Source organism: Selaginella moellendorffii, unplaced genomic scaffold (assembly GCF_000143415.4).
Source record: "Selaginella moellendorffii unplaced genomic scaffold, v1.0 SELMOscaffold_20, whole genome shotgun sequence".
In the NCBI taxonomy this organism is placed as follows: Eukaryota; Viridiplantae; Streptophyta; class Lycopodiopsida; order Selaginellales; family Selaginellaceae; genus Selaginella; species Selaginella moellendorffii.
In genome coordinates, this window is record NW_003314281.1 from 164,862 (window position 1) to 186,429 (window position 21,568).

General features: G+C 50.4%; 9 protein-coding genes across 13 annotated transcripts; 5 read left to right on the forward strand and 4 right to left on the reverse strand.

Moving 5' to 3' along the window:
* The first annotated feature begins 20 nt into the window (after positions 1 to 20).
* LOC9651734 (growth arrest-specific protein 8 homolog) lies at positions 21 to 2,197 on the forward strand. The gene is made up of 11 exons (XM_024677588.1): positions 21 to 344; positions 416 to 535; positions 600 to 727; positions 836 to 914; positions 975 to 1,055; positions 1,109 to 1,288; positions 1,345 to 1,494; positions 1,543 to 1,647; positions 1,704 to 1,835; positions 1,887 to 2,030; positions 2,083 to 2,197. Exons 1-11 carry the CDS (start codon positions 180 to 182, stop codon positions 2,185 to 2,187), a joined length of 1,389 nt encoding a protein of 462 aa, XP_024533356.1. The 5' UTR covers positions 21 to 179; the 3' UTR covers positions 2,188 to 2,197.
* Positions 2,190 to 4,593, forward strand: LOC9651735 (pentatricopeptide repeat-containing protein At4g02750). 2 transcript variants are annotated; one of them, XR_002992679.1, is made up of 3 exons: positions 2,190 to 4,206; positions 4,266 to 4,300; positions 4,358 to 4,593. XR_002992679.1 is itself a non-coding variant. In XM_024677582.1 (2 exons), exon 1 carries the CDS (start codon positions 2,218 to 2,220, stop codon positions 4,153 to 4,155), a length of 1,938 nt encoding a protein of 645 aa, XP_024533350.1. In that variant the 5' UTR covers positions 2,190 to 2,217; the 3' UTR covers positions 4,156 to 4,204; positions 4,266 to 4,593. The 2 variants fall into 2 exon arrangements, 1 of the variants encoding a protein (XP_024533350.1); XM_024677582.1 differs by having other exon boundaries at positions 2,190 to 4,204; positions 4,266 to 4,593.
* On the reverse strand, positions 4,382 to 6,279 carry LOC9651736 (6-phosphogluconate dehydrogenase, decarboxylating 2, chloroplastic). Its single transcript, XM_002972828.2, has 2 exons — positions 6,163 to 6,279; positions 4,382 to 6,105 (listed from the first exon to the last, which is right to left on the reverse strand). The coding sequence occupies exons 1-2, from the start codon at positions 6,271 to 6,273 to the stop codon at positions 4,612 to 4,614; spliced, it is 1,605 nt and encodes a 534-aa protein (XP_002972874.2). The 5' UTR covers positions 6,274 to 6,279; the 3' UTR covers positions 4,382 to 4,611.
* Positions 6,280 to 6,964: 685 nt separating this feature from the next.
* Positions 6,965 to 7,941, reverse strand: LOC9636986 (thioredoxin-1). 3 transcript variants are annotated; one of them, XM_024677586.1, is made up of 6 exons: positions 7,783 to 7,941; positions 7,656 to 7,732; positions 7,530 to 7,583; positions 7,400 to 7,474; positions 7,292 to 7,336; positions 6,965 to 7,226 (listed from the first exon to the last, which is right to left on the reverse strand). In XM_024677586.1, the coding sequence occupies exons 1-6, from the start codon at positions 7,850 to 7,852 to the stop codon at positions 7,089 to 7,091; spliced, it is 459 nt and encodes a 152-aa protein (XP_024533354.1). In that variant the 5' UTR covers positions 7,853 to 7,941; the 3' UTR covers positions 6,965 to 7,088. The 3 variants fall into 3 exon arrangements, with proteins under 3 accessions (XP_024533354.1, XP_024533355.1, XP_024533353.1); XM_024677587.1 differs by having other exon boundaries at positions 6,965 to 7,205; positions 7,400 to 7,479; positions 7,656 to 7,739; XM_024677585.1 differs by having other exon boundaries at positions 7,400 to 7,479; positions 7,656 to 7,739.
* LOC112347255 (pentatricopeptide repeat-containing protein At4g02750-like) lies at positions 7,899 to 9,560 on the reverse strand. Its single transcript, XM_024677876.1, has one exon. It carries the CDS (start codon positions 9,558 to 9,560, stop codon positions 7,899 to 7,901), a length of 1,662 nt encoding a protein of 553 aa, XP_024533644.1.
* A 33-nt stretch (positions 9,561 to 9,593) lies between these two features.
* On the reverse strand, positions 9,594 to 11,217 carry LOC112347176 (basic-leucine zipper transcription factor A-like). The gene has a single exon (XM_024677584.1). It carries the CDS (start codon positions 11,193 to 11,195, stop codon positions 9,783 to 9,785), a length of 1,413 nt encoding a protein of 470 aa, XP_024533352.1. The 5' UTR covers positions 11,196 to 11,217; the 3' UTR covers positions 9,594 to 9,782.
* A 400-nt stretch (positions 11,218 to 11,617) lies between these two features.
* Positions 11,618 to 12,614, forward strand: LOC9636987 (cytochrome B5). The gene is made up of 3 exons (XM_002972611.2): positions 11,618 to 11,916; positions 11,982 to 12,048; positions 12,175 to 12,614. The coding sequence occupies exons 1-3, from the start codon at positions 11,638 to 11,640 to the stop codon at positions 12,450 to 12,452; spliced, it is 624 nt and encodes a 207-aa protein (XP_002972657.2). The 5' UTR covers positions 11,618 to 11,637; the 3' UTR covers positions 12,453 to 12,614.
* Positions 12,615 to 15,137: 2,523 nt separating this feature from the next.
* Positions 15,138 to 17,654, forward strand: LOC9636988 (UDP-N-acetylmuramoyl-L-alanyl-D-glutamate--2,6-diaminopimelate ligase MurE homolog, chloroplastic). The gene is made up of 5 exons (XM_002972612.2): positions 15,138 to 16,842; positions 16,908 to 17,024; positions 17,086 to 17,261; positions 17,313 to 17,458; positions 17,514 to 17,654. The coding sequence occupies exons 1-5, from the start codon at positions 15,147 to 15,149 to the stop codon at positions 17,533 to 17,535; spliced, it is 2,157 nt and encodes a 718-aa protein (XP_002972658.2). The 5' UTR covers positions 15,138 to 15,146; the 3' UTR covers positions 17,536 to 17,654.
* A 369-nt stretch (positions 17,655 to 18,023) lies between these two features.
* LOC9651738 (casein kinase I) lies at positions 18,024 to 21,242 on the forward strand. 2 transcript variants are annotated; one of them, XR_002992732.1, is made up of 15 exons: positions 18,024 to 18,328; positions 18,383 to 18,423; positions 18,486 to 18,555; positions 18,620 to 18,768; positions 18,825 to 18,920; positions 18,971 to 19,041; positions 19,086 to 19,147; positions 19,208 to 19,271; positions 19,321 to 19,405; positions 19,472 to 19,598; positions 19,663 to 19,745; positions 19,813 to 19,867; positions 19,953 to 20,092; positions 20,260 to 20,841; positions 20,902 to 21,242. XR_002992732.1 is itself a non-coding variant. In XM_024677972.1 (15 exons), exons 1-15 carry the CDS (start codon positions 18,253 to 18,255, stop codon positions 20,971 to 20,973), a joined length of 1,431 nt encoding a protein of 476 aa, XP_024533740.1. In that variant the 5' UTR covers positions 18,024 to 18,252; the 3' UTR covers positions 20,974 to 21,242. The 2 variants fall into 2 exon arrangements, 1 of the variants encoding a protein (XP_024533740.1); XM_024677972.1 differs by having other exon boundaries at positions 20,260 to 20,499.
* Positions 21,243 to 21,568: the final 326 nt, after the last annotated feature.

Consider the following 21,568-nt stretch of genomic DNA (forward strand, 5'->3'; position numbering starts at 1 on the left):
TTCAGGGCTCTAGGGCTCTTGAGTTTCAAAGGCGGTTTTGCGCCAAAGGGCGGGAGTGAGCGGACGGTCGGATGCGCAAGTGTGAGATCCGACGGTGCGCGATCGAGTAAGAGAATGTAGCGTGTCATTCTTTCGTCACATTCTACCAGGGTTTCACTCTCTTGTGAGGAGCTGTAGCTATGGCGCCAAAGAAGAAGGATGCCGGTAAGGGCAAAGGGAAGGATGCGGCAGCGGCGGCTGTGGATGCTGGGCCGAGCATACAGGAGCTTCAAGCTCAGATCGATGGGATCACTGCCGAGAGAGACAAGGAGGCCAAGCAGAGAAATCGCTCGCAGATTGAGAGGGTAAGCTCGTGATTCTGGTTAGGATTCGTAGTAGCGCTCCGTGGATTTCTCGAGTAATATTGGCCGAGCAGGACAAGCTAAATTGTTTCATGGAAATCAAAAAGAAAGAAAGGGAGCATGCGGAGGCGGAACTGCGGATCAAGGATAGACAAATGGAGGAGATTGCTGAGAAGCATCAAACTGACCTCAAGGCAATCCATTGTTTTTTTTCGTACAGTATTGATCTCTATGCTCATAGTTTTTTTTTCTCTACAGGTTTTCAGCCAGAAGATGAAGCATCTTCTATATGAGCAACAAGTTCTCGTGAGTACTGTCAAGGGGGATAACGAGCTTGCTTTGAAGCTACAGCGAGAAGAAGCAGCCACTCGAGAAAGCCAGCTCTTGTAAGTTCTCCATTTCTGTTTTTCTTCTTTTCGTTTCAAACTAACGACTTACCGTAAGATCTGGAGCTGACGGGCTTGTCTCATGACAGCTCTGGGAAATATCTGCAGGGACGAACAGCGTGACTTGAAAGATAAGATCAGGGAGGTTGAGCTGAGTTACGAAGAACAACTGAAGCAAATGAAACAGGTGGGAGTTTTTTGCTGGCACTGTCGTCTTGTTTACAACTTGGGCAACTTGTTCTGGTAGGATCACGCAAAGGAGATTACCAAAATGAGGCGAGAGTTTGATATAAATGCCAAGGATTTGCTGCTTAAAACGGAGAAAAAGGTGCGTCTGTTTTCTTTGGCTTCCTATATTTCATAGCGTTTTACCTTTGCCAGATGAGACAAGTGCAAGCCGAAAACGATCTTCGCAGAAAACAAGAGATTCATGAAATTGAAGAGCGTAAAAACTTGCATATTTCAGAGCTTATAAAAAAGCACGAAAAAGCTTTCTCTGAAATCAAATGCTACTACAATGATATCACTCAGAACAACCTTGACCTCATTAAGACGCTGAAGGTACCTTTTGTTTGAGCGCGTGAGTGCCGTCTTTCTAAGCTGCGCCTTTAAAACAGGAAGATATCAACGACATGAAGAGAAAAGAACAAGCAAATGAAAAGCTTATGTACGAGATCTCGCAAGAAAACAAGAGGCTGACAGAACCTTTGACACGGTCTCTGAAAGAAGTTGAAAGCCTGAGAAAACAGCTGGACAGCCACGAAAAGGTAATTAGGATACTGGTTTCCTCTCGAAAATATAAACGTCATATGCAGGATCGACAATCACTACTGCAACTACGAGGCCAACATTCAGATGTTCTGAAGCACACAAGCCAGCTCGAGTGGGAATATAGGATAGTTTTGGATAAACTTGAAAAAGTAAGCTGCTTGTTGTTTTGCTTATGCTCAACATCCTTGCTTACTTCATGAAACAGGTCCAAGCTGATCGGGACGATCTGTACGCAAGATTTGAAGCTTGTGTCTTTGATGTCCAACAAAAGTGCGGTGTAAAAAGCACCCTCCTTCAGAGACAAGTCCAGGTGCTTGGGGAACAGCTCGAAAAGAAGGTACACTTTTGTGCCTAGAGACTGTAGAGAAAAAGTAAGAAAGTCCTACAGGAAGCACAACTTGGAGAGGCATTGGGGAATGGCAAAATGGATCCTGCTACAGTGCATCTTGTGAAGTATGGCATTGACAAGATGTTGGAAGCAAAGAATCAACAGATCAAGACTTTGTATTACGAGTTGGGACGGGTAACGAAGGTATGTATCAAACCTCTAAATGTTTTCAAACTGATATTCTCTGATTTTTCAGGCATATACTACTATCATGAGAAATTTCGAAGCGAAGCTCGCAGAGTATGGTATCCCGTTGCCAGAGATGGGTTTGCCTCACTACATTAGCAAGATAAGACTATGACGATCAACAAAGTGGTGATTCTCATCTGGGATGCTATCTGCAAAGCCACTCAGGTACTGTCCACCGCCACACGACATTCATTACTACGTCCAACTCGTGAGATCGTGCACCGAGTGCAAGGATCTTCAACAGGGCAGGCAGGCCCATCAACTGATTCTCAAGAGTTTGCACTACGACAGCGTCTTCCTCGCAAACCTCCTCATCAACATGTTCGGAAAATGCGGCAGCGTTGCCGAAGCTCGCAAGATCTACGACAAAGTCGAGGACCCAGGCGTTCACGGCAACACGATTATGCTCACGGCCTATACCCAGAACGGGTATCTCCGGGAGGCCAAGGAGATGTTCGACTCGATGCGAGACAAGGGGGTGGTGTCCTGGACCAGCATGGTCAGTGGCTTCGCTGAACACTCTCGACTCCGGGAAGCCAGCGATTTCTTCGACAAGATGCCGCAGTGGAACGTGGTGACCTGGAACGCTCTCTTGACTGGATATGCCCGTCACGGGCATCTCGACGAGGCGTGCTCGATGTTCCAAGTCATGCCGCAGCTCAACCTCACCTCCTGGACAACCGTCGTCTCCTCGCTGTGTCAACACGGCCGGCTCGACGAAGCAAGGATACTGTTCGAGAGGATCCCCCAATGGAACACACTCTCGTGGAACTACATGATCCAGGGGTATGCCAAGGGACGGAGGCTGGAAGACGCAAAGCAGCTCTTCGATCGAATGCCATACAGGGATGCGGCATCGTGGACAGCCATCATTGCGGAATACGCACAGAACGCGCATTTGGACTCGGCTGGCAGGATGTTTGCGAGGATGCCGAGCCAGAACGTAGTGACTTGGAACGTCATGCTGGTGGCTTATGCCCAGAACGGACATCTCGAGAAAGCGAGCAGCTTGTTTTGGAGCATGCCGGAGCGGGATATCGTCTCCTGGACTGCAGCACTTCAAGGCTTTGGGGAACAGGGATACGTCGAGACCGCGACCAAGATGTTCCAAGCCATGCCGCTCAGGGACACCATAGCTTGGAGTGCTGTGATGCAAGCTCTTGGAGAGAACGGCCACCTCGAGGAAGCCAAGCGCTTGTTCGACTCCATGCCGGAGCCGGACTCGGTGGCCTGGACGTGCATGATTCGAGCCTACGGGATGAACGAAGATGTCCAGACGGCCAAACGACTCTTCGACACAATGCCGTGCCGGACAGCTCCTGCGTGGTCGGTGCTCCTCACTGCCTTTGCTGAGAACGGTCACTTTGATGGAGCGAAGTCACTCTTCAATAAGTTCCCGGCCAGGACGGTATGGATCTGGAACTCCATCCTGTTCCTCAACGCTCAGAAGGGTCGCGTCGACACCGCCAGGGAGTACTTGCTTTACGATCTGCCGGAGGTGGACGTGGTCTCGTGGAACATGATAATCCACGGATATGCACAGAGCGGGCAAGGGGACTGTGGAATGCTCGTCTTCCAGGCGATGGTGCTGGACGGGACGAGGCCGGACAACGTAACTTTCACGGGGGTGCTACTTACATGCAACCACGTCGGTTTGCTCTCTCAAGGCGAGGTGATGTTCGTGTCCATGGTCGAGGACCACGGCTTGGTCCCCGGGGTGGAGCATTTCAATCTCCTCATCGACAACCTCGGACGGTGTGGCCAGCTCCAGAGAGCCGAGGACGTTCTCCACACCATGCCTTACGAGGCCGACCCGCTGACTTGGACGACGTTCCTCAACCTTTGCAAGGTCCATGGCGACTTAAAGAGAGCCGAGCTTGCTGCCGAGAGAGTGGTGAAGCTCCAGCCCGAGAGCTCCGCGCCTTACGTGCTACTCTACAACATCTACGCTGTCCCGGACGAGAAGAGAAAGCATGGCTTGCTCTCGAGGCTGTCACGCAAGCAGCGGAGCAAGATCAGTGCCGGCTCTCGACTGCACGACTCTGGACCAAGAGAAAGGAGTCTTGGCGACATTTCTTGAGAGGTGATGCTCGTCATGGAGATTCAAGCTGACGAACAGTGGTCAACCAGTGTGAGTAGAAACTTTCTTTCATGAACTGCGTTTAAACTGTCCTTTGATATTTGTTTCAGCTGCGCCGATTCGTGATGATAAAGACCGAACACCCGTAAGCGTTTACGCAAGAAATCACGGTGTTCTACTGATACGTGCTTGCGTGTTCTAGGTGGAAGAGCTTTTACGCGAACGATTAAAAGTACGACATATAGCTTATTAGCAACTGAGAGAGTGACCAAAAACCACAAAAATGAGCAACAAGATCAAGCTGCTCCAAGAATCAAAATGGAGCGAGCCACTACCAAAACCAAAACTAGACGTACAAGCAATTCAACTTGCCTGCCTGCCTGGTAAGAGTTCCTCTTATTTTTCTTTTCTTAGCGAACCTGATCGCTCTTCTTCGTCTCCCGTGCTTGCTTGCTTTCAGATGAGCGCCCGGAGGTTGGTGCTGTGCTTGGCCAGCTTGTGCCACTCAGTGTGGAAGGAGCCGCTCATATCCACTCGCTCGTAAGTGTGCGCACCGAAGTAGTCGCGCTGGGCCTGGACGAGATTGGCCGGAAGTCTCCCTCGACGGTAAGTATCGAAGTAAGCCAAGCTCGCAGTCATGCCAGGAGTACTAATCCCCGCACTCACAGCCAGGCTCACCACTCTCCTCCACGCCGCCTGCCGCTCCACCATCTCCTTCGCAAACTCAGGATCGATCAACAAGCTCGCCAGGTTCGAGTTCCGATCGTACGCCTTCTTGATCCGGTCCAGGAACACGGCCCGGATGATACAGCCACCTTTCCAGATCCTGGCAAGCTCGCCCAAGTCGAGCTTCCACCCCTGCTCCAGGCTCTTGGCTCGCAGCAGATTCATCCCCTGCGCATAGCTGCAGATCTTGGACGCGTACAGCGCCTTCCTCACATCATCAACCAGCTGCTTCTTGTCCACCGCGACGTGGTTGAGCACATCGGGCAGCCCAGCCTCGGCAAAGATAGCAGCGGCAGCAACGCGCTCCTCCTTGAGCCCGCTCAAGAACCGCGAGTCGAGCGACGCAGCTATGGTGGGAGCCGCGATGGAGAGCTCGGCAGCCTGCTGGACAGTCCACTTCCCAGTGCCTTTCATCCCAGTCTTGTCCAAGATCTTGTCAACGAGGTCGCCACCAGCCTTGTCATCCTTGACGGAGAAGATGTCCGCGGTGATCTCCACCAGGAAGCTCTCGAGCTCGCCACGGTTCCACTCCGCGAAAACTTGGTGGAGCTCCTCGTTGGTGAGGCCGCCGACCGACTTGAGGACGTCGTAGGCCTCGGAGATGAGCTGCATGTCGCCATACTCGATCCCATTGTGGACCATCTTGACGAAGTTCCCAGCTCCGCCGGGGCCGACGTAGGTGACGCACGGACCATCGTCTACCTGGGCCGCGATCTTCTTGACGACGTCCTCGACGTAGCGGTAGGCCTCGGGCGTCCCTCCAGGCATGAGAGACGGGCCATGGCGGGCGCCCTCCTCGCCACCGGAGACTCCCATCCCCAGGTAGAGGAGACCCTTCTCCTTGGCGGCGGCGATCCTCCTCTCGGTGTTCTCGTACCACTCGTTGCCGCCGTCGATGATGCAGTCGCCGGGCTCCATGAACTGGGCGAGCGTGGCAATGGTCTGATCCACCGGGGCGCCGGCCTTGACGAGGATGATCACGGATCGGGGGCGCTGGATGGAGAGGACGAAGTCCTGCGGGTTGCGGTAGCCGGCGAGGGGGAGATTTCCCTCCGCCTTGGCGCGCTCCACGGTCTCGTCCACCTTGCTGGCGGTGCGATTGTAGACGGAGATGGGGAAGCCCTTCTCGCCGATGTTGAGCGCCAGATTCTGGCCCATGACGGCCAGGCCGGCCAGGCCGATGCGCGACAGAGCTGTGGCGTCCATGCTCGCTTGCGCTTGCGCCTGGGAGGAGATCGATGAGGGAGAGGAGCTCTGGAGCTCTGGGAGAGCTTTACTTACCAGACGGTCCTGTAGAACCCTAGGTGTTCCTCCTCGGTGGCTCCTCACACACACGAAAATGTAGACCTCAGGCGCTCTATAATCCACACGTTTAATTAGGACTAATTTCATGTAACAGAAAGTTGTATATACATTAGTTTATCATTTATAAAGTTTTGTTATTAAAGTTTTGCTTGGCTTGTGCTCTTCTTTGAAGGCCATGCCATCCTTTGGTGCTCCGAAGTATGTATCATTAATAAATAAAATGAGATGCTTTCTATTTATTTGTAACATATATTGTGATTTTGTAAAAAAAAATGCTTATAGTAATTTATTCTGTTGTTAACACAATAACCTAAAATACAAAATTATATGGAGAGAAGTTTTATAATAGTTTTTTCTTTAAGAATCTTTTCTAGTTTCTTTTAATTGTTTAGATTTTCTTAATGGTTTAAATTATATAGTGAAATCCTAACAACTTTATAATTATTTTTTTTGTTAATGTGTTATTATGCATATAAAAAAAGTAAAGTTTAAATTAATAGATGTAGTCTTTATTATAGTTTGAAGATAGTATATAAAAGTTCTTTTCATTTTGAATGAAAAGAAATCTTAAATATTCATAAAGAAATATTCAATCTTTTTTATAAAGAAAACAAATTACTTCTACTACAGCTTTATGATTCAATAAACATCTTAATCTTTAGCAAAATAATGAATTAACGTCTTCACAACATTTGTTTTCTGTTATATTTAAAAGATATGATAATAATCTTTTATTATATTAATTTTTTACTTTTGTTATTTTTATTTTACCATTTCATGCTTAATGAAGATATATTTTTAGAAATTCTAATTAAATATCTTAGTACTACTAAAATTGAAAATAAAAATAAAAAGCTTGTATGAAACAACACACTCATTTGAATAGCTGCAAAGCTTCCTGGCTAGAACTCGTTGACGCGTATGTGGCGTCTTAGTTCCTTGTGATGGATGAAGCTCACCACCAAGTCCTCGAGCTTGGAAGGAGACGATCCGATGAGCTTTCCCACCACATCTCCTCCCTTGTAGAAATAAAAGGTTGGCTACACACAAGCCAGGCAAAGGAACGATTTGAAGCTCAAAAATGCGACAAGAGAGGAAACATTACCAGTCGTGATGTGTCTATTTGCCCCACAATCTCTTGGATTCCCTCCTGTCAAACAAAGAGATCGACGTTGAGATGTGCATGAAATCTTGTCTTCCATTGTTTTGATACCTCTTCCACCTCGAGCCTCAAAAATGTCACCTCTGAATTTCTCTTGGCTATTTTGTACACAGCGTCCTCGGATTCCTGGCCTAGACACACAAGCGGATCTCAATCTTGAGAGAAAGAAAGAGGCACTTACATGAATTGGAACGCTCCTCCGACGTGAAGAACACAACGCCGAAGGAGATCGGAGCTAGGCAGAGGAAAAATGGAGAAGAGAAAAATCACTTCATTGGCATTGGCAATGAATGAGAGGAGGACTTACTCGCTTTGATTTTGTGTAGCAAGTGCTTGTAGTCGTCCGCCGTGGTAACATCGATGATCCGGGGATGCCACCGCTCCCTGGATCCTGAATCCAAAAATGTAGCTCTGGAGAGAAACCTCTGGCTTACCTCGCGGAGGAGCGCTGCCGGGAAGGCCAGTCGAAGTGAGGCGCTCCACGACCTTTCTCCGGAACGCCATAAACCCTAGATACGTCGTCGAGGGGCTCGGCTTGCCAATGGAGTAATTAATTTGTGAGAGCGTTTGCTACTATTACATACGCTGCGGGGTCCCTATGATCGAATTCTATAGCCTCCTTTGCGCCATACTTTACAAATTCTTTCCACCTCGCCTTGCAAGCTCCCAAGAAACACCTCATTTCGAGCGCATCTGGCACAAATGGCATTGTTTCCATTAGATCTCTCGCTTCTCCGAGTCGTCCACTCCTGCCCAAGAGATCAAGCACGCAGCAGTAGTGCTGCTTGGTGGGAGCAATCCCATAATCAAATGCCATCGAGACAAAGCAATCTCTTGCCTCCCGTGTCTTGCCTGCGTGGGTTTTAGCAATTAAAAGAGACAGGAAGCTCACTCCATCCGGGAACTCCACCATCACCATCGCATTGTAGAGATCAATCGCGCTCGACGAATGACCACTCTGGGCATACGCTGCAATCATGGCCGTCCACGCGACCAGATCCGCCTCAGGCATTCTGTCAAAGGTCTGTCTGGCACCGTCCACGTGGCCAGCGTAGACAAAGGCAGCGACCATGGCCGTCGATGCCGCCACATTCCGTTCCGGAATCTGTTCGTACAGCGTTTGCGCATCGCCCAGATGCCCATACCGGGCAAATGCCAGAACCATTGTTAGCGACGATGTTTGGTTGTGCTCCGGCATCCAGTCCATCGCTCTCACGGCATTTTCCAAATCCCCGGCATGACTGTACGCAGATAACAAGGCTGTGCACGAGGCCATGCTCCTTTCTTTCATGCTGTCGTACACAGATTTGGCCCGTGCTACGGCTCCGTATTCAGCATATGCCGTGATCATGGCTGTGGAGGATTCCAAATCCCACTCGGGCATTGACTCATACAAGGTGGCTGCCTGGTGCAAATCTCCACTGCGGACGTGGGCGTTTATGATTGCTGTCCATGAAACTATGTTCTTCTGGGGCATCATTTGGAAGATTCTATTTGCTTTGTGGAGCTTATCAGTTTGAGACAGAGAAGCCAGCATCGTCGTTGAAGATACCAAGTCCCACTCGGGCATCTTATGAAAGAAGTTCCAGACTTGTTCCGGATGCCCAAGAGTGGCAATTGCCGAGTGCATCGCACTCCAGAGTTTCAAATCTCTTTCTGGCAGAGAATCGAACATATCAAAGCACTTATCGAGACAGCCGTGGCTTTTGTAAGCTACAAGAAGCGCATTAACGGAGACCGCGCCCCATTCAGGCATTTCGTAAAGAATTTGAAGAACATCATCTAGATGCCCGTAATGGGCATGCGCTAAAAGCATCGAGTTCCACGCTACAATATCCCATTCTGGCATTCTGTAAAACAAATCAGCCGCATCGATCAGAAAGCCCTTCTCGGAGAACAAAACCAACATCACCGTCCAAGAGATCTTGTCCCTCTCAACCATCACGTCAAACAGCCGCTTTGCCTCCCGCAGATGCCCGTTCCGAGCATATGCTGTCAGCATGAGATTCCAAGAGAAGGAATCTTTGTACGGCAGCCCGTCAAACACCCGCCTAGCATCGCTTGCGCTCCCGCACCGGCCGTACATCTCAACTAACTTGTTGGCGACGAAAACGTCACAGCCCGTCACTAGTGTAACCCGGGCATGGATTTTTTTTGCCTCGCACAGAGTCTTACAAGACCGCACAAGCGCCACACACTGCTTGCGGTCCATCAAAGTCAACACAAGAGTCAACGTCCATGGAAGTCAACGATGGTCAATTCCGTCATTAGAGAGAAAGAGAAGCTTTGCTACAGTGGTTCCCCATTCCAAACTCCAAAAGGAATGTGTGTTGATACACAACGAGAGTAAACCCAGGGGGAGAGGGGAGTAAACGAAGAAAAGATGGAGGAGAGAAGAGAAGTAGAAATCACAAGAACCTGTGCTTGAGAACTATTACAAAACTTGTCGCTGCTGCTGCTGCTGCTGCTGCTGCTGGTGTTGTAGCTCCTGCTGATGCTGGTGTTGTGCCTGCTGCTGATGATGGTGGTGGTGGTGAAGGTGGTGATGGTGCTGCTGCCGCTGCTGCTGCTGCTGCTGGTGTTGGTGTTGTTGATGTTGATGTTGATGCTGTGATGGTTGTAACTGCGGTTGCTGCAATGCTGGCAATGGTTGCAGCTGCGCCGATGGTTGCAACTGCTGCTCATGGTGGCGACGAAAGTTTCGCTTCTCCTGCTCGTCAAACACCCGCAGCATGATCCGCTCCAGGTGAAGCGGCTGGTTCTCTCCCAGCAGCTGCGGGTTGGCCTCCATCGCCACCTTGAAATCCAACGCCGAGATCTGCCCAGCAGCGGCAGCACCAGTACCAGCACCAGCACCACCAACAAGCTGTTTCGACTCCACCACTCCTGCCGGGCCTTGCAAGAGGTGGTGCGAAGATCCACCCCAAACCACACCATTCAGTGCCGCCGCTGCCGACGTTGAGCTCTGGAATCCATGCTGCTGCTTGTCTCCTCCATCTTTCCTCCTCGACTGTACAAACTCCACGGAAGCTCCGATGATCCGCTTGAGGTAAACGTCGAGCGCCTGGTTGAGTACATGCCCGCACTCGTGGCTCACCCCCTGTAGTCCCTGCTCCACTATAGCAACTTCTTCCATGCGTCGCCGCATGCCATCTCCATCTGGCAGATCACTTGCTTCCAGGCACTCGTCCTCTATACTATCCCCTACTAAAGAATGTGTAAGGTGGTGGTGGTGGTGGTGGTGGTGGTGGTGATGGTGGTGTGGCGGCTGCTTCAACACCGCCGCTCGCTGGGCCGATCCCACACTTCCCACGCAAAACGGTGTCCCTAGCGGCGCTCGCACCGACCAGGCGTTCCATAATGTACACTCTTGCTGCTGCTCGTCGGCCGCCGCCGCCTCTTCCGCGGAGAGAGGAGAGGTGGTGGTGGTGGTGATCGCGGCGGCGGCGCCGTCCTCTCTCGGCGAAGCTTTGTCGAGGTGGTGGCCGGGAACGAGACGCGGACGCTTCAAGGTCTCCTTTGCCTTGCGGATCCCCGTCCTGTTCTTGCGAGGCGACGTGAGGATCGCGGCGGCGGCGGCGGGCAGCGGCGGGAGCGGCGCCTGGGGGGAGCACACCGCGGCATTGTAGAGGATCGCTCGCACCAGCTGGTTGTGGAGAGCTACGTTCTCCTTGCCGATGGCGAGCACCACTTGGCGGTCGAGCTCGGTCTTGCTCAGCCGGTGGCTCAAAAATCTGGAAAAAATGCTAAAGTATTGGCTCTCCTTGTCCGGTCCCAGGATCTTGGAGAGCCGGGCTTTGAGCTCCTGTAAGTTGATACGCGCGGCGGCTGGCTGAGACGCTGGCATCTCATACAAATCCCATCACCTGTCCAATGCTACTGCGATGATCTTCTTCCTCTCCCCCAATTGTAATCTATGATCTGCCCAGAAACCTACGCTGTGCGTGCCCGAGCGCGACTAAACCCTAGAGACGATCCCACTAGGGTTGCGACGTAGCGATGGAGCTGCGAGAGATTTGGAGCTGGGAGAGGGCGGACAAACCTAGCCGGAGCTCCCGCATTGGCCGCCGCCCGGCTACTCTGCCCCGAACTCGCCAGCGCCGGGCGAGATTCCCGCTCCAGCGATCACCGGCGCGCATTGTCGCAAACCCCAATTCGTCGAGCAGCAGCGGTAGCGATGGCAGCGCGACGATCGATCCTCTCATCACACGGCCTTAGCAATTGCGCTGCCCTGGAGCATCGGCGATCGTCTCCATCGAGAGCGTGAAAATCACTCGCACTGCCCGCCAATGCCGGTATGGCGGGCTATGGCGAATGCCAAAACCCCAGCTACGCTCCCCCCTCCCTCGCGGGAGATCGCCCGGGCGCTATGGGCGTATCCCACCGGAGATATACGCCGATCGCCCGGTAAGCATATTCTCCCAGAATTAGGGTTCTTTGTTTTCTTTGGCGAATCTATGGGCGAGAGCTTCTCCGGCGCGGGGGAGTTGGAGACGGCGCTCTACACATTGGAGGATGTGTTGAAGCACTCCACCAGGGACGATTGCTGGATCGTTGTCGATGGCAAGGTGGAGAGATTTGTTCGCTTGGATTGACTTGCCCCTCCCTCGCTCTTGAATTGATTGATCTTCAGGTCTACGATGTGACGAAGTTCCTGCTGGATCATCCCGGCGGAGATGAGGTGATTATCGCATCGACAGGTCCAGACCTTGTTCCTCTTTTTTTTTTTCTTGGTTCTCGAAAGATTTGATTCGATAGACCTGGTTCCTCTTTTTTTTTTTCTTGGTTCTCGAAAGATTTGATTCGATATTCTTCGTCCTTTCTAGGCAAGGATGCCACGGATGATTTCGAGAACGTCGGCCACAGCAACAGCGCGCGAGCGATGATGAAGGAATACGTGATCGGGAGAGCGAACGCGTCCACATTTCCCAGCAAGCCATCGTACTCCTACTCGGGATCTTCGACTCAAGCGGCCCCATCGGCGCCGGATCGTAGCGATCTCCTCATCAAGGTGCTCCAATTCGTCGTCCCTTTCTTCATCCTGTGCTTCGCTCTAGCCCTTCGCTACCTCGCCAAGGAGGAAAGAGCACCCAAAGTAGAATAGTGGTGATGGAACTCTCTCGGGTGGAGCTCCTCTCTACCCGTCGATGGAAAGCCCTCATCCTCCTCTAAAGCAGCGGTACTCCTCTTTCTTCTCCTGGATTTTCTTCCCCAGCTTGTGATGACTTTGTTCTTATGGGATCGCTTTACCACCTCTTTCTCGCTATGAGATTTGTTGAGCTCTTGTAGCAGCGAAAGTTTTAGAAATCACGCGAGTGAAGATCGCCGCGATCTCCGAGGAATCCTGCGAGAGTTATGGCCGGGTAGATGATCACTGCATAGAGCTTGTGCATTGGCCTGTCGATGGCGATTCAAAACCGGCAGCTTGAAGCGAGTATGCTACTCGGCTGCTGGAGAACAAAGAAACGAACTTTAGATACAAGCAAGGAAGACTATGGCATTGCCGAAGCTCCAAGAGTTCCATTGTGCTTCCACCTTAGAGACGATGCTTAGCCATTTTCCTCCTGGCTCGTCTTCTGCTCCAACTTCCGAGAATCCCGAGCTCCGCTTTGATTACGAATTCAGCAAACTGAGCCTCTCTCGCTCAAGGCCATTGCTTCCATGGAAGTCGAGCCACGACTGGAATCCAGACTCCACAGTATCGAGCTTCATGCGGCTGTTGATGCTTCTCCGGAAGATCCAGAAGACGGTGCACGTAAAAGTGTCTTCGCTGAACACTGGAACCATTGCTCGTGAGCTTGAAGATGCATGGCGAACCACTGTCACGGGTTCCGGAAAGTCAGTCTCCATACAGCACGAGCCCGGAGTCTCGGGTGCCAGACTTCCGTAACTCGGGCCAACTTACAGCATGAAGCCCCGGCTGCTATCACTGTCAAGACGCTCTTCAGCCTCGACTCCAGAGTCTCCAGAACACGTTTGTCCTGATCCATGGTAGAAGTTTTCGTGTCGTCGAGAAACTCTCGAACGCTGGGACCGCTCTGTTGAAAAGCTGCACTGACCATGCCCCTTCGAATATATCCTTTCTTCTCAAGGATAGTGTCGCCTCACCTGCAAGCCATAAACCCGTCTGCAAAGATCTTCAACACTGCAACTTTCCTCGCCATCAGGTACTGTTCGTTGTTCGGTCATGGCAGCATCCTGAGCAAAGAAATCGAATCGAAAGAGTGAAGTTGTCAGCAAAAATCCGAGTGTGCTAATCAACATAGTTTGTCTATGAATAATCGTGCTCCTGCTTGATCGCCATGCCAAAGTCCGCTCCAGGGGGCCACTCCCTCATACTCCGGCAGGCCGCCCTCAGTTTTAGCTCTCAGCATAACATTGCACAGGCGCAAGTCTCCGTGCACAAAACCTTTCGAGTGTCCGGTGGCCGCAGCAGGAGCAATGCAGGACTTGATCTTGGCAAGATGATTTGTGTCTTTGCGAGCGCCTTCTACCACGTCCACTGCGGACACCCACCCAGCGTCACGAGAGAGGTACTCCATGCTTACCATCCACCAGTCCACGCTGATTTGCTTCACAGCTTTGAGCGCCAGTGCGTTCTCACCCGAGTAGCTCGACGCAAACTTGACTGCTTCCATCTCTCCGCTCGAGTTTCGAAGCGTGAAGAAGAGCTTGCTGTCATGCGGCTGTACGACGTTGTCAAGGTCCCTCAGCGGCCAAGGGATGGCCGTGCCTTGCAGCCTCGCGAGGAGTCCTTTGCGGCTCGCTTCCTCCACGAAGATGCGAATGGCCCTCCAGATCCGGGCAGTCGTCTTGAGCTGCTCAAAATTTCCATAGCACGTCGTCACTGCGACGGGCTCGGCCCAAACTCTGAGCTCGCTTTCCAGAGACGCAGCGACGACATGCAGGAGCCGGCCTTCCACGTTGATGGCGAGCGCGTATCCATGCCTCAAGTCCAGCGCGTCTCAAGTAATCCTCCAGATTCTCGAAAAAAGGATTTCCACCAGTTCCCGACTGGGGTTTCCAGTCCAGGAAGAGAACTCCCACCCTGTTCACCATCAGTATACCATCGGTTTCCACTCCTCCTTTAAGGACCCGGTATGGTGTAGGACTCTCCGGGAGGTAATCAGCCAAGAGCGTAGTTGTGATATTGTAGACCGCGTCATGGTGCTCCGTCACGTACTCGGGATCGTCTAGCGCATCCCAAAAGCTCTTGGCAAAGTTGATGTCCTTAGCTTCGATCTGGCTTGCACAAAGATCTCAAGCATCCGAGTTTCCTCCGCTTTGCAGCATATCCTCACTCACCATGTCTACTTAGAAAACCCTAAACTTTAGACAAAATTAGGATTTGTAAGCTATGGCAAATACAATAAAAGTGGTAAATAAAAAGTAAAGTAATTCTTCATTTATTTTAATGACGCATTTTTCATGAATAAAATTTTAAATTGTTTCAAGAATGAGTTCCATGACTTTTTGGATTCCGCAAGAACAAACATCCCACCTCATTCACGAACAATATGCGCAGCTTTCACTCCTCCTTTAGGCCCCAAGTATGGTGTAAGAACTTCACCGAGTTACTAGCTCAGTCGTGATATTGTATACCGCGTCATAGTGCTCGGTCACATAGCTAGGATCGTCTATAGAGAACCCTAAAAGCTTGTCGACGTCCTTAGCCATGCTTGAAGTATATCAAGGCAAAGATAATTGTGCTACATCCGTTTCGACAGTACTACTATTCTCCCGGATATTCTGGTAGATGCTGGAATATGACGTTAGCCCCTGGTTTAAACCTTCGTCCATGGCGTTGGCCGCATTTTCTTGCCCATTGCCGCTGTCTAGGGTTCTTGCGCAGCCTCGCGCGGGCTGGAATGGCGCCAGGGTTTGCTCCGATCGATCCGTGGCTGTGTGCGCGACCAGGAGCCGAGGGCGCAAGCCGCGACGAGGAGGCGATGGCGAGGGCGAGCACAGGTATGCGGATTCGGCAGGAAATGATCCGCCTGAGGCGGAGGGGCCCGAGGAGGCGTTCCAGCCGAGAAAGAATGGCGGACCGGATCAGGACAAGGCGGCGGTGAATGGCGTGGCGAACAGCTCGTCTATGTTCAACAAGCTCAAGGATTTGGGGGAGAGGTATGAAGCTTCTAAGGTTTCCAAGCGACGAGCAGCGAATGTGGTGGTGAAATCCTCGGAAGAATCCGATGGAAGTGAAGAGGAGGAAGAAAAGGGTGAAGGAGCACAAGCATCCATACCAGAGGAGGCTCCGCCCCCACCAAAGGTGAAAGTTGACAAGGACGATCCATCTTTCAACTTGGAGCTTGGAGAGCTCCAGGAGAGTGTGATCAAGGAACCGAGATTCAAGATGACACTCACGGAGCTCCTGGACGAAGCCAAAGTCGTGCCATTGTCTGTGGAAGGAGACTTGGACGTGATCATCTCTGGAATCCATCACGACTCCCGTCAAGTAAACTCGGGCGACATGTTCGTGTGCTGCATTGGAGAAACATCCGACGGCCATAGCTTCGTTCCTCAAGCAGCCGAGCAGGGAGCCGTGGTTATCGTCGCCACCAAAGAAGTGGAGATCGGTGAGAGCGTCAAGGCAGTGGTGATAGTCAGTGACACGAACTCGATCCTGTCGGCTCTCGCTGGTGCTTTCTATGGACGTCCGTCGGAAAGTTTGGCCGTGGTTGGCATCACAGGTACCAATGGCAAAACGACTACGTCCTATCTTCTAAGAAGCATCTACGAGTCTATGGGACTAAAGACTGGTTTGATCGGTACCATATCTTACTCCATCCATGGAAAGCACAAGCAAGACGCTCCTCACACTACTCCCGACGCTGTTTATCTCCAGAAGTTGATGGCGACGATGGTTCATAACAGGACGGAGGTCTGCGTGATGGAGGTTTCGTCCCACGCTCTTGCTCAGGACCGGTGCAAGGAAATCGATTTCGACGTTGCGGTGTTTACGAATTTAACTCGGGATCATATGGACTACCACGAGAACGAGGACAGTTACAAGGAAGCCAAGGGAAAGCTTTTCGCCAGCATGGTCGACCCTGCGAGGCACAGGAAAGTCGTTAACATAGACGATCCAAATGCAGGCTACTTCGTTTCGCTGGGAAATCCGAAAGTGCCAGTGGTTACGTTCGGCATGGAAAAGTCTGCTGATGTGCATCCTCTCGACATCCAACTTACACTGTTCGAGACGAACGTTCTCGTCAAGACACCCCGAGGGAACATCGAGATATCGTCAGGCCTTTTGGGAAGACACAACGTGTACAACATTCTCGCGGCTGTTTCAGTGGGGATTGCTGTTGATGCTCCACTAGAAGATATTGTTCGCGGGATAGAAGAGGTGGACAGCGTTCCCGGAAGGGTCGAACTGGTGGACGAAGAACAGCCCTTCGCCGTCATCGTTGATTACGCGCACACTCCTGACGCTTTGTCTCGGCTTTTGGACACAGTACGAGAGTGTGGTCCACGGCGAATTATCACAGGTAAATTGTCTGCGCTGCGGAAAATTGTTTTCTTGTTCTAACTCTTGTGTGTTCTTGCCGTGCAGTTGTTGGCTGTGGAGGAGACAGAGATCGAGGAAAGCGACCAGTGATGGCTAAAATAGCTGCTGCAAAAAGCGAAGTTTGCATTTTTACTTCTGATAATCCGAGATCCGAGGACCCCCGTAAGTTTGAAGTTGTGCAAAGCGTGAGTTTGATCCACTTGTCTCTCTTTCTTTTCAACAGTGGAAATTCTGGACGACATGTTGGCTGGTGTCGGATGGTCGATGGACGAATATCTAAAGTGTGGCGAGAGGAGCTACTATCCTCCCATATGGAACGGCAACAGGGTGTTTGTCTACGATCTCCGAAAGATCGCCGTGCGAGCAGCGGTTGCCATGGGTGAAGAAGGGGACGCAGTGGTAAGCATCTACTCGTGTGAATGACGTGAAGTTGTGCGATGGTTCTTCCAGGTTATAGCGGGCAAAGGACACGAGAAGTATCAAATCATCGGCAAGGAGAGGAAGTATCACGACGACCGTGAAGAATGCAGGGAAGCGCTCTTGCATGTGGACATGCTTCACGCGTCCGGAATCGATACGAGTGAAATCCCATGGAAGTAAGTTTTGGAACTTTCGAATTCTTGCCTCTAACAATTTTGATTGTGATTCCAGGTTCCCGGGACACAAGCTATAGACAAGGTATGATTTTTACTTCGTTTTTCCGGTAAAAATGCAGTTTTGTATAAAGACAACAGCTAAACTATGTTCAAAGAAAGAATGGCAAAGAGATATCCTTTACTTCGATTTTTAGACAATATGTCTAAGTTAAAAAATGGTAAAGAGGAAAAATTTTGTGCCAACCTTTACTACAAAAAGAATGTGGAGAGACCATCGTGCTTGCGACATCCTTGAGCGATCAAGCGTTGTCTTCCCATAGCTGTATTGTATAATCGCTATCATATCCTATCCTAGAATCGAGCGTCGGATGCCTCCCCCACTTGGCAGGAATGCTGCCGTGCGATGCGAATATCAGCGTCCGGGTAACCGACAGCCGTAAGACAAGCCCGGCTTGGACGGACTGGATCACGCCAGCGAGGTGCTACGCTCGTGGGAATAACCGTCCATTGCCGACGCTACGTGGCCACATCACAGCTGTTGGTGCTTAACCCGGGTTAACCCACAGAGTCTCTTCCTTTCCTTTTTCGTTGTTTCTTGGTAGGGCGCGTTCTAGGGGATCACACCGGCGCCATCGAATTCGTGTCACAGGTGGATAGATCGCGTCCTGGTGCCTTGATCCGTGCGGCGCTGCGGCGATCGCCGGTGTCGATCAGGGTTTTCAGGGTTTTCAATCGGGCAATTTCTCTTCCCCGGGCCTCTACTGCTATGAGATCCTAGGGTCACCAGATTCGGGATGGAGCCGCGCATAGGCAACAAGTATCGGCTCGGTCGAAAGATTGGAAGTGGATCTTTCGGCGAAATCTATCTAGGTAAGAGGGAAATTAGCAATGAGGGGTTTTGGGAGCTCAAGTGATGTGTGACAGGTACGAATATCCAAACAAACGAAGAAGTTGCGATCAAATTGGTTAGTGGCGATTATTTTCGAAGGTTTTGTCGAGAATGTGATCGAATTTTTGGGCATTGTAGGAAAGCGTCAAGACCAAACACCCGCAATTGCTATACGAGTCTAAGCTGTATAGAATCCTTCAGGGAGGAAGTGTGTTCCTACTCTCTTATTCTTATTTTACATGCAAAGCTTACAAATTCTGGTTTTTCTGCAGCTGGAATACCTAACATAAGATGGTTTGGAATCGAAGGGGATTACAATGGTCTAGTTTTAGATCTGCTCGGCCCAAGTCTTGAGGATCTTTTCAATTTTTGTAACCGTAAGTTCTCGCTGAAGACCGTGCTCATGCTTGCGGATCAACTGGTACGTGTACTTTGTCGCCGGCGTGTTTAAAACTCACTTAATTTGAACTGGCACAGATAAACAGAGTGGAGTATGTGCACTCAAAGAGCTTTTTGCACCGGGATATTAAGCCAGATAACTTTCTTATGGGTCTTGGAAGGCGCGCAAATCAGGTTCGCGACTGTTTTTCCCGTGAGCATGTGAATCACGTAATTACTTCCAGGTGTATATTATCGACTTTGGTCTTGCCAAGAAGTACCGTGATCCTTCTACACACCAGCACATCGCTTACAGGTAAAAAAGCTCGTCTTTGTTTCATTTTGTGACTGCTGCTGCAGAGAGAACAAGAATCTGACTGGAACTGCACGCTATGCGAGTATCAATACGCACCTCGGAATCGGTTAGTAAAATTATGACCGTTTGGATTCTGGTTTGGATTCTCAGCCCATTTAGATTGCAGAGCAAAGTAGAAGGGATGATCTCGAGTCTTTGGGCTACGTTCTCATGTATTTCCTTCGAAGCAGGTATGTGAAGTTCTCAGCGTGATTACTGATGACAGCTTTTGCCATTTAGTCTTCCATGGCAAGGACTCAAGGCTGGAACCAAGAAGCAGAAATACGAGAAGATAAGCGAGAGGAAGATGTCTACAACGATTGAGGTGCAATGTATTTGGCGCTTCCAGCGTCATTGCTAACATTTTTTTTTCCTTGTCTGCTATTTGCAGTCGTTGTGCAAGAGTTACCCTTCCGAATTTCACTCATATTTTCATTATTGTCGGTCGCTTCGATTTGACGACAAACCAGACTACGCGTATTTGAAGAGAATCTTTCGCGATCTATTTATTCGAGAAGGTTATTACTTTTACAGCATATTTCATGAGTACGCTCTAACAAGCAGCCTTTCTTATCTGAGCAGGTTTCCAATTCGATTACGTGTTTGATTGGACGATACTAAAATATCAACAAGCGCAAATGTCTAGTGGCCCCCCAAGAGGAATGGTTAGCGCTATGTCGTTTGTCTTTTACGACGTTATTTCTGATACAGTGCATGTTACGCCCTCTATAGGCTGGGCTCGTAGGCACGAGCAATGGTGCAACAATTGCTGCTGACAGGGTCCAAGGTAGACTAGTCTTTGAGCCCAGCCTGAAAACACATTTCTTTTTTATCTCCTCGTCGAAGGTTCGTTGACGGTTTCATGCATGCAGGCGTCCAAGATACCCATGATGCTCCTCGGAACTCGGATATCCCATGGAGACAAATAAATGGTACCGCAGCGACGTCCACGGTGGAGAACCCGAAGCACAAGAACTTGGAGCCTGACAGTGCGGCAGCAACCAAAGACAGCGTACGTTTCTCCCTTTTCTTCCCACCTGAGCCTGCAATGCATGAATGCTTGACAGTTTTTACGGCGATTCTGTTCGTTTGGTTCCTCATCTCCCTCTCGTTTTTTTCTCCTTTTCATGATTACTTGCAATGGGAATGAATAGAAAACTGTGTGTGGGATTTTTGCAGGGAGATGTGGTGGAAGATCAGACCCGACCACCCTTGGTTCGTCACATTGTACCAAAGAAACTGAACCCGCTTGATGCAGCCAAGTCGCGTTTCCTAGGTCCGCTTGATCCTGTACCCAAGTCACGACTGGTTGGTCCATCGGAAGCTCTAGCTAAAGCACGGTTCTTTGGTCCCCCTGTGTTTAGCCCAGCACCATTGCAGCGAAGCTCAGCTATCTCCTCAGTTGAGCCTAAGCGGATGGTATTTAATCGTCATCCGACTACGTGACCGGAGAGAGAGAGTGGTGAGAGGGAGGTGTGAGAGAGAGAGCTTGAGTTCTAGCAGTGAGGGGGCGCGGGGGTTCTTCGTGGTTTTTTTTTCTCTCTTCTTTCGTTTTTTTCTTCGTTGGGTGTTGTGGAACTCTCCCTCGCTCCCTCGCTCTCTCTCGGCGTATCTATCTTCCATCTTTCATCGCGATGGAGGCTGGCATGCGATGAGGAATAAGAGATGTCTCCATGGTTTGCTTTTGCTTTTGCTTTTACTTTCGACTGGTTTTGTTTTTGTCTTGCTTTTCTATCGTTGGTTTCTTGACTCCCATCGAGTGTGAGTGTTCCCTTCCTTCTCTCCCGAGTGTTACTGACTCTCTCGAGTGGACTTTTGCAGGGTCGCGATTTGAGCTATGGAAACTTTGGAAATAAGTCTGGTTCCTTCCGCGGTGGTGGCGCCAAGGAGTAAAAGCACAGTATAAGCGCAAGAGCGAGCAGCAGCAGCAGCGATCGATCGATCGATCAGTCATCAAAAAATCTCAGCAGCTCCGAGAAGGACGACCACGAGAAAAAAAGAGAAAGAACCCGACCAAGAGAAACACTGGGAACGTACCACTGGGCTGCTGCTACGCTAAGAAAGCTATACAACCTCACAAACCAAGCCAGTGTACAAACAGGAACTCAAAGCTTGCTCTGGGTAAATAAGCTATCGATTTTCATGAAATTTTCATGATACTATCAGCGGGGTACTCATGTAAGGTAGGCTGTGGAGTATTCTCTGCGAAATTCCGTACCACTATGTACGGCAGGCCATGGAATATTCTCTGCTCAAAGAGACAAACCCTAATATATCTCCTTTAGGTGGTTTTGTTTCTACGCTGCGCTGAATGAGACAAACCGTGGCTTTCAATCTTTTCTCCTCGTTTCGGACAACACCGCCCACTACCCAGAAGTCAATTCCCGGGCCAGGGTATATTCCATATGCCCGTACGCTCCGTACGGAAAATGTCAACACATGGAGCATATGCGCATATTCCCCGGCGCGCCGTACATGGCGCCATCAC

Excerpts from the sequence above, each read along its gene's own strand:
- LOC9651734 (XM_024677588.1), top strand. The coding sequence starts at position 180 with ATGGCGCCAAAGAAGAAGGATGCCGGTAAGGGCAAAGGGAAGGATGCG. Across the intron at positions 915-974 it reads AACTGAAGCAAATGAAACAG|GATCACGCAAAGGAGATTAC; the intron begins GTGGGAGTTTTT and ends TTGTTCTGGTAG. Across the intron at positions 1,289-1,344 it reads ACCTCATTAAGACGCTGAAG|GAAGATATCAACGACATGAA; the intron begins GTACCTTTTGTT and ends CCTTTAAAACAG.
- LOC9651735 (XM_024677582.1), top strand. The coding sequence starts at position 2,218 with ATGCTATCTGCAAAGCCACTCAGGTACTGTCCACCGCCACACGACATT.
- LOC9651736 (XM_002972828.2), bottom strand. The coding sequence starts at position 6,273 with ATGAAATTAGTCCTAATTAAACGTGTGGATTATAGAGCGCCTGAGGTC. Across the intron at positions 6,106-6,162 it reads GGGTTCTACAGGACCGTCTG|GCGCAAGCGCAAGCGAGCAT; the intron begins GTAAGTAAAGCT and ends ATCTCCTCCCAG.
- LOC9636986 (XM_024677585.1), bottom strand. The coding sequence starts at position 7,852 with ATGGCGTTCCGGAGAAAGGTCGTGGAGCGCCTCACTTCGACTGGCCTT. Across the intron at positions 7,480-7,529 it reads GGAGGAGCGTTCCAATTCAT|GCCAGGAATCCGAGGACGCT; the intron begins GTAAGTGCCTCT and ends TTGTGTGTCTAG. Across the intron at positions 7,337-7,399 it reads TGAGGCTCGAGGTGGAAGAG|GAGGGAATCCAAGAGATTGT; the intron begins GTATCAAAACAA and ends TTTGTTTGACAG.
- LOC112347255 (XM_024677876.1), bottom strand. The coding sequence starts at position 9,560 with ATGGACCGCAAGCAGTGTGTGGCGCTTGTGCGGTCTTGTAAGACTCTG.
- LOC112347176 (XM_024677584.1), bottom strand. The coding sequence starts at position 11,195 with ATGCCAGCGTCTCAGCCAGCCGCCGCGCGTATCAACTTACAGGAGCTC.
- LOC9636987 (XM_002972611.2), top strand. The coding sequence starts at position 11,638 with ATGCCGGTATGGCGGGCTATGGCGAATGCCAAAACCCCAGCTACGCTC. Across the intron at positions 11,917-11,981 it reads GGATCGTTGTCGATGGCAAG|GTCTACGATGTGACGAAGTT; the intron begins GTGGAGAGATTT and ends ATTGATCTTCAG. Across the intron at positions 12,049-12,174 it reads GGTGATTATCGCATCGACAG|GCAAGGATGCCACGGATGAT; the intron begins GTCCAGACCTTG and ends CGTCCTTTCTAG.
- LOC9636988 (XM_002972612.2), top strand. The coding sequence starts at position 15,147 with ATGGCGTTGGCCGCATTTTCTTGCCCATTGCCGCTGTCTAGGGTTCTT. Across the intron at positions 16,843-16,907 it reads TCCACGGCGAATTATCACAG|TTGTTGGCTGTGGAGGAGAC; the intron begins GTAAATTGTCTG and ends CTTGCCGTGCAG. Across the intron at positions 17,262-17,312 it reads GTGAAGAAGGGGACGCAGTG|GTTATAGCGGGCAAAGGACA; the intron begins GTAAGCATCTAC and ends TGGTTCTTCCAG.
- LOC9651738 (XM_024677972.1), top strand. The coding sequence starts at position 18,253 with ATGGAGCCGCGCATAGGCAACAAGTATCGGCTCGGTCGAAAGATTGGA. Across the intron at positions 18,424-18,485 it reads AAGAAGTTGCGATCAAATTG|GAAAGCGTCAAGACCAAACA; the intron begins GTTAGTGGCGAT and ends TGGGCATTGTAG. Across the intron at positions 19,272-19,320 it reads ATGTATTTCCTTCGAAGCAG|TCTTCCATGGCAAGGACTCA; the intron begins GTATGTGAAGTT and ends TTTGCCATTTAG.